At 29.5% G+C, this 7,706-nt stretch overlaps 1 protein-coding gene across 1 annotated transcript; it reads left to right on the forward strand.

Moving 5' to 3' along the window:
• The first annotated feature begins 3,883 nt into the window (after positions 1-3,883).
• LOC106316472 (putative glutathione-specific gamma-glutamylcyclotransferase 2) lies at positions 3,884-5,580 on the forward strand. The gene is made up of 7 exons (XM_013754366.1): positions 3,884-4,170; positions 4,242-4,318; positions 4,400-4,456; positions 4,542-4,598; positions 4,812-4,861; positions 4,960-5,111; positions 5,197-5,580. Exons 1-7 carry the CDS (start codon positions 4,062-4,064, stop codon positions 5,358-5,360), a joined length of 666 nt encoding a protein of 221 aa, XP_013609820.1. The 5' UTR covers positions 3,884-4,061; the 3' UTR covers positions 5,361-5,580.
• Positions 5,581-7,706: the final 2,126 nt, after the last annotated feature.

Genomic DNA, 7,706 nt, shown 5'->3' on the forward strand with positions numbered 1-7,706 from the left:
GTAAATTCGTAACTAAGGTACGACCTATTTACGTGGAAACCTTACGAGGAAATAACGAAAAATAATAAACGAGTATTTTACGTGAAAACATTTACGAGGAAATAACGAGGAAAGATAAACGAGTATTTTACGAGGAAAAACTTTCAAGGTATTTACGTGTAGTTTACGAGGAACTTGTTTCGAGGTATTTACGAGGAAATATAGCGACCTCCTTACGTGGAATGTTGACGTGGTCTTTACGACGAAATGATCTACTTCGTCTTTACGACGAAATATATTCCTCGCTACGTTACGACGAATTAGCGAGGAAATATGTGTTACGACAGATGAGTAACGAGCAAACGTGGTTCCTCGCTAATTCGTCGTAAAGCCTCTTTTACGACGAACTCACGAGGAAAACCGCACTCGTTAAAATTATGTTTTCTTGTAGTGCGTTGTTAGAGCATCTAAAAAAAAACTCTCTGTTATAGAGTTTACAAAACTCTATATTTGAAATTTTAAAGTATTTTTTTCCGAAAGCAAAACTTCAAATTTAACATCAAAATTATTTGTAGTTTACACTATGATCTTTATATTTGTCATTGTTAATATAAATCTATAAAAATTCTATAAATAACTAGTACATATATAAAAATATTATAGTAATATTAATTAATAAAATTTTACACTAAAATATAAAATTCTAAATAGAAATACATAATTAAATATTAAATTACAAGCAAAATACCATATTATTACATAAAATTATTTTCTTAATGCTCCATCTTCGGTTACACAAAATTTGTTTGGACAATATTTTAGAAGTTGTGGAGCAAAACTAGACTATTAGTGTTGTTGTAATATTTAAATTTGTGTAATAATTATGTCTTCACGTATCTTTTTTTTTTAATATTAAGTTTTTTTGTAATATTTTTGTTGTCTAATTCTACTTTTAAAATATTATAAATCTTATTTTGATTTTTTTATTTTATGTGTAAAATTTAAATTTATAAAAAAAAAATTTGAAATATCTAAGATATACAAAAGTTCTAAAGATTCAAAAGATGAATGAGAAAATACTTAAGAATCATAAATGTGATATGTATAATTAATTATAAAGACCAAAATGCAAATAATAATATGAAACTTCAAATTTAGAGTTTTGAGTAGTGAAACTCCAAATATGAAGTTTTACTTCTTAAAACTCTAAATTTGAAGTTTTATGAGTGAAACTATATATTTGAAGTTTCACTTCTCAAAACTTCAAATTTGAAGTTTCATATTTTTATTTGTATTTTGGTCCCTACAATTACACATCACATTTATAATTCATATATATTTTCTTGTTTATTATTTTAATCCTTATAAAAATTATATCTCATAAATATTTTAAGTTTTGTTTACAAAATTTAAGTTTACACATAAAATTAAATAAAACTTTAAAAAAGATTTAAAATATTTAAAACTAGATTTAGATAACAAAAATATACAAAAAAAAACTTAACAAAAAACCTTTTAAAAAATTACATAGAGATAACTATTACACATATTTAAATATTACAACAACACTAATAGTCAGGTAAGTTTGATCCGAAACCTTCAAAATTTCCAAATATTGTCCAATTTTTTTTGTGTAATTTAAGATGGTTGTTGTTGTTGATGATGTCTTTTCATACAATTCTTTCTTGTTCATATTGAATATATTCCTAGTATTAATATCATCGATAAAAGTTAGTATGTTAGTAATATTTTATGTTTCTTTTTTACTTTCTTGTTATGATCTAATGTATTTACAAGTATTAATATCTTCCGATTTCAACAATTTTTATCTCTAATCTACAAATTAAAAAATGAGGAGAGCTATTTTTACTTCGAAATGCACTAGTAGATCATATATGCATTACGAAAATCACTTTATGGAATAATATGGTATTTTGCTTGAAGTTTAATATTAATTAAGTTATTTTGTTTAAAATTTTATATTTTAATATACTATTTTATTAATTAATATTGTTGTAATATGTTTATATATGTACTAGTTATTTACAAAAATTTTATGAATTCAAATTAGTTATGAAAAATATAAGGACCATATTATAAAATATAAATAGTTTTGAAGTTAAATTTGAAGTTTTGGTTTTGTAGAAAAACACCTTTGAAGTTTTGCTTCAAATATAGAATTTTGGAAATTTCAAATATAGAATTTTGGAAACTTTGGTCATATCTTAAGCAAGTGGGTGTTATTTGTCTGCAGAAAATGTAGTTATTTGTCTAGTTAACTCTCGATTGGTACGACTATATACCAAATTCACCCAAAATTAAAGGATAAAATAACAAAAGAAGCAGAGTGTACTTATATAAGTTACAAAATGGATTACGTAATCAATTTAGCATTTCCATAAGCAATGCTAATAATTAATAACGATCTGCGGCATAACCAAAACGAGTGGTCCATCAGCAAGAACTCGCAGCTCAAGTGCTCAACGTGCTCCAAGCTAATATAGAGCCAGGGCCGGTCCTGAGAATTTTGAGGCCCAAAGCCATTTAGTAAAGAGTTTAAAATTTTGGGAGCTTAAAAAATTTTTTTTTTCAAATTGGAGGCATATTTACATATAAAAATTTTCAAAAATTTTGGGGGCCCAAATCGAATGTTTCATTGGGCTTGGCCCAGGGCCGGCCCTGTTCGAGCCATCGCCCATCGAGGTTGGTATATATAATTTCTTAATGGTTGTAGAAGCCAGACAACCTGAACTTTTCCTCCAGCCCCACAATTTTTTTGTTCTTTTTTTTTGTCACTGATTCTTTTTTTTTAATCAATATTCTTATTGTGGCTATAGAGACCATTTTACACAGTTGGGAAACTGATCTTCACTCTCCCTACATACGAGTGTACTACATGAAACGACCTTTTTCAGAAAACATTTTCAAAGCATTTTTGTTATTTTTGTTCACTTAAAGTAGATCTAGAAGACTACTATTATATTTCTGTTTACGTTCCATTTCTAGCAAATATTACCTAAATTTGTTGAATATTATTGGATGCTTGTCCACCATCTAATATTTTTCTAAATTAACGTGTTATACGGATTTTGAAAAACAACTTTTCAGCATTTACATATGACGATGAAAGTTATAAAAGGCTTGTTAGGCCACTCAATATGCTGACATGATTCGCTGGCTAGGACTAAAATATAGAGATATTCGGACGATCTATCAGCGTTCTATTATTGAATCACCATCTTAATTAGGTCTAGTCTAATTAGTCTCCCAAAAGGTCAATAAATAAACCTTTAAATCAGAGATAGATTCAAATATATGTAAAGTCCAACTTGCATATAGAAAATGCAACCCATCTAGCTAACGCTGATTAAAAGTTTAACATATACTCCAGTTTAGCTAGCCCCAACGAATTAATTATGATCATCTCTCGTGACCCAACTAATATTGCAGCGATCTCTCTTTCATCTGGCTAAGCATTGTCTAACGCTACGTCGATCTTAGATAATATGATTATGGAGGAATCCAAACATCCGAAGACTTTTCAGTTATTCAATCAACAAGTCAATAAGCTACGTACATATTTATACAAGTTTCTAGACCTAATCATATATATACCAACTAAATAAGTAAACTAAGTATACACAAATCGTAATACACCTTCCAAAAATTAAGACGACAAAATTAAATTTGACTTTTTGCTAAAAAAGAAAGAACGAAAAGGTGGGCTTGGGCTAGCCTAGGGCAGGCTATGCTGGATCAATGCCAATTGCGTCTGTATTTGTTAAAGAATAATAACAAAAAGGTGTCTAGATTCAATGTATCCCATGAGAAACAAAGAGTTAGGAATCCGCTATAAATGCGGAGATGCACGGTACAAGTAATAAACCTTAAAAGCCGTCTATATTCATTCATAATCCCAAACACTGGGGGATTCTCTTCCCACAACTGAAACTCTGGTCTCTCTCTCAACTCTTCTGTATTAATATCCGATTCTCTCTTCCTTTGAAAAAATATCACAATTCCTTTTTTCTAAGCTCCTCCTAGCTTCTTCTTCCTCCAAAAAGAGACCGAACACATCAAAGATGGTCTTGTGGGTGTTCGGATATGGATCTTTGATATGGAACCCGGGTTTCGATTTTGATGAGAAACTCATTGGCTATATCAAAGACTATAAACGTGTCTTCGATCTCGGTATGTTTCCAGTACATTTATCCACACTTGAAACAATGGGAATGTTACTTAGAAAGTTTCCTTTTCTGCAGGGTGCATTGATCATAGAGGCACGCCTGAACATCCTGCAAGAACTTGCACGTTGGAGGAATCCACCGGAGCAATATGCGTAAGACAAAAAGATATACCTTCTCTTTTTCTCATAAGAAACAAAAGTATTTTGAAATTGATATTGTTGATATATGGACAGTGGGGTGCAGCTTATTGTGTTCGTGGAGGACCCGAGAAGGAGAAGCTAGCGATGGAGGTACAAAGATATTCCTTTATTGATTTTACATAACTTGTTTTTTTTTGTTACTTTTGTTGAATCTGATTATTGTCTCTTTTTGCAGTACTTGGAAGGAAGAGAGTGTGAATACGACTTAAAAACACTCGTTGAGTTCTACACGGTAAGAGCATTCTCATTGTTAATATTTAACTAAAATTCTTAAAAGTATAAATATGAACATGAAAATATTTGGATATTTCTTAACAAGTTCTCACATTTCAAGATGCCTAAATATTTTTTTCTCTGACTCTTAATTAAATTACTATAGATTGAGGTGCTCTAAATATTCCAAATTAAGAAAAAAAATTAACTAGTTTATATCCATTGAATGCAGGAAACTGACACCACCAAACAGTCCAAACCAATCTTGACCGGAGTTATAGTGTATGTTTGGATTTTAAAGTCTCCTTTTTGGCTCTTAATGTTTATAATTTGGAAGATTTCAATGTTAAAGCCACTTTGGTGTCCTCTCTCTTGTGTAGATTCACGTCAACCCCAGACAAATTGTCAAACAAATACTACTTGGGCCCTGCTCCAATGGAGGAGATGGCGATGCAAATCGCCACAGCTTCTGGACCTTGTGGAAACAACCGGGAGTATCTTTTTAAGCTGGAGAAAGCAATGCACGACATAGGTGAGAAAGAGCCCTTCTCAACGAATTTATACTAACAGGAAATATATGGCATTGATTTTGATGTTTGATGAATATGGTGAAACAGAGCATGAGGATGAGTATGTGATTGAATTGGCAAATGAGGTTAGGAAACATCTCGACTTACCAAAGGAAGTTAAGGCATTGCTGAAGCCTGTGGTTTCTCGTGTATCCATCAAATCTCATTCTCAAGCTCATGTTTCCACTCTTCAACGAGTCTTTGCATCATGAGAGTCAAGCAAAGTCATGGAGCTAACTAACAAGTTGATGAAGAATTTTTACGAATGTGACTTTTATAGTTCCACTTTTATTTGTTTCACATTTGAACTTTCAAAAGTTTGAATTCAGAAAACAGACCTTTATATATTTCTTTACTCTGTCGTCAGTGAGCATTTATAACACCATGAGGTGATATCTAATTGTTCAGAATAACTAGAATCTTTCGCTCTCACCATCACAAAGACCAATTACATGCCAATCATTTTAGAACATTTAAAAAGAAATTATTTGAGTCGATGAGATCAGTGATAGGAAGATGGTTGCTTTGTGAAAGGCAATCACAATCAAATTCAAAGTTGAAGCTGAACCTGAAGCAGAGCTGACGATAGCTTGGAGTTCACGCGGTCATGCTAATACCTTTTTGTATCTTCACATGGATTGTACATTACCATTCTAATTTTGCCAGTTTTTATTTACCCTAAAGCCCACATTTGATTAGAGCCCATGCTATTTTTTTATATATTTTTAATTTAGTATTTTACCTTTTTACAAAAATTGAAAAAACTTATATATCATACTTATATAAGAGATTTATGTTATTCTTTGTTTTTGTTTGTTTCCATAAGCTAGATTATTTTGTACTTATCAGTTATTAGATGTAAGTATGGTAATGAAATTTGTTTTCAATAAATGGAAATAAAAATTTATATAAAATAAGTAATGTTTAACAAAGGAAAGATATATTTTATAAAATATAAATATAAATAATGAATATGTATAAAAAATCTAATTAATGACATTTGTTGCAATTCTTTTGTCAATAGGGTGGAAAGATTTTTTCTATATTTTAAATAGAAAATAACAATGAAATAGAAGTAAATCTTTCATGATAAGGAAATTATAGTTTGTTCAAATGTAACAAAAACATAAATTTAATTTAAGTTTTTAAATGATAACTGATGTATATATATTAAAAATAAGTTTCAAAAAGATTTGATCCCACAACCTATAAAATATATGTTTAAAATCATACAGTCAATTATGCGACATGTATACGGTAAAAATACGGTATCTTACGGTATTTATGCAGCAGTTTTACAGTTTATAGGGTATATAAAAATCTTAATTTACTATTTATAATATATATTTTATTCAATAAATCAATATTAAATTATGTATGATAAATTATTATATTTATACTTCCTAAAAAATATATACCGTATAGACTCTGTATAAATGCCTATATATATATATATATGAAAAATGCCTATATATATGTACTCTATATGGTATATAGCCAATTAGCCGCCAGAATCGTTAGAACACTACAATTTTCGGAAGCCTTGACCAAAACATATATTGAAACCATGGTCGGCTCAAGGTATAGATTCTTTGGACAAAAAAAAAATCTTATTACATATATCTATGGATAACTTAATTTTTTTGGGCCTTTATTCCTAACTATTTTTTTTAAAAAATTGGACTCTTTTTTAATATTATTTTTATTAAAAAATGCTTAGAACCCGGGGTCCACGCCTCCTTGCCCCTCGCCCCTTGCCGTAAGCCGGCTCTGAATGAAACTTTTCGTGAATTTTTGACCTCTCACATTTATAATGACATTAGAAGCCATAAGACCATGTTTTCCTAGCTTGCTTTTGGTGAGGGCTGCTATAGTGCTATCATCTTTGGTGTATAAAAATAATACACATAGGAACACCCCAACTACCTTAACCCATATGATTCTTAGAAGACAGGAGAACACAACAGAAAAGATTAGATAAAATACTAAATGTAGCAATCAAATTATAGTTGAAGAAAAATGATTGGAAAAAAAGTTAAACATAATGAAAGTGAGAAAACAGTCAAGCATATTATATGATATCATATTAGTTAACATAACTTGTGTCAAAAAACGATGGATATTTTTGATAATAATGCTAAAAATCACATTAAAATGAAATATATATATATATATATACATTATTATAAAAAAGGAAAGAAAATAAAGCAAAAAAAAAATTGGTGCGAAGAAACACAATATCAGAATGCTCTGATACCAATTATTGAATCAAACCCTTAACTTAATTTCTTTATTAATATCACAACTCTTAAGTTATGCAACACTTTTGCATGTCTTTATATAGTTGATAACTCTCTAATAGATAACTCTCAATCATAATTATCTTTTGAGTTATTCTTGGGTTCACCCCCTAGGGTGAACCTTTAGGTTCACCAACCAATAGAAAATTATCATTTTAAATCTAGTATCTTTTAATTAAGGAAACCAAATAACTTGGCAAATTATATTATTTTTTCAAAATAAAATTTAAAAATAAATAAAAATAATATATAAAAAAC

The sequence above is a fragment of the Brassica oleracea genome, chromosome C9, assembly GCF_000695525.1.
Source record: "Brassica oleracea var. oleracea cultivar TO1000 chromosome C9, BOL, whole genome shotgun sequence".
NCBI classification, from domain to species: domain Eukaryota; kingdom Viridiplantae; phylum Streptophyta; class Magnoliopsida; order Brassicales; family Brassicaceae; genus Brassica; species Brassica oleracea.

Bases quoted from the DNA above. Each gene is read 5' to 3' on its own strand.
- LOC106316472 (XM_013754366.1), top strand. From the start codon at position 4,062: ATGGTCTTGTGGGTGTTCGGATATGGATCTTTGATATGGAACCCGGGT. The intron at 4,319-4,399 runs GTAAGACAAAAA...ATATATGGACAG, and splicing joins AATCCACCGGAGCAATATGC to TGGGGTGCAGCTTATTGTGT. The intron at 4,599-4,811 runs GTAAGAGCATTC...CATTGAATGCAG, and splicing joins CACTCGTTGAGTTCTACACG to GAAACTGACACCACCAAACA.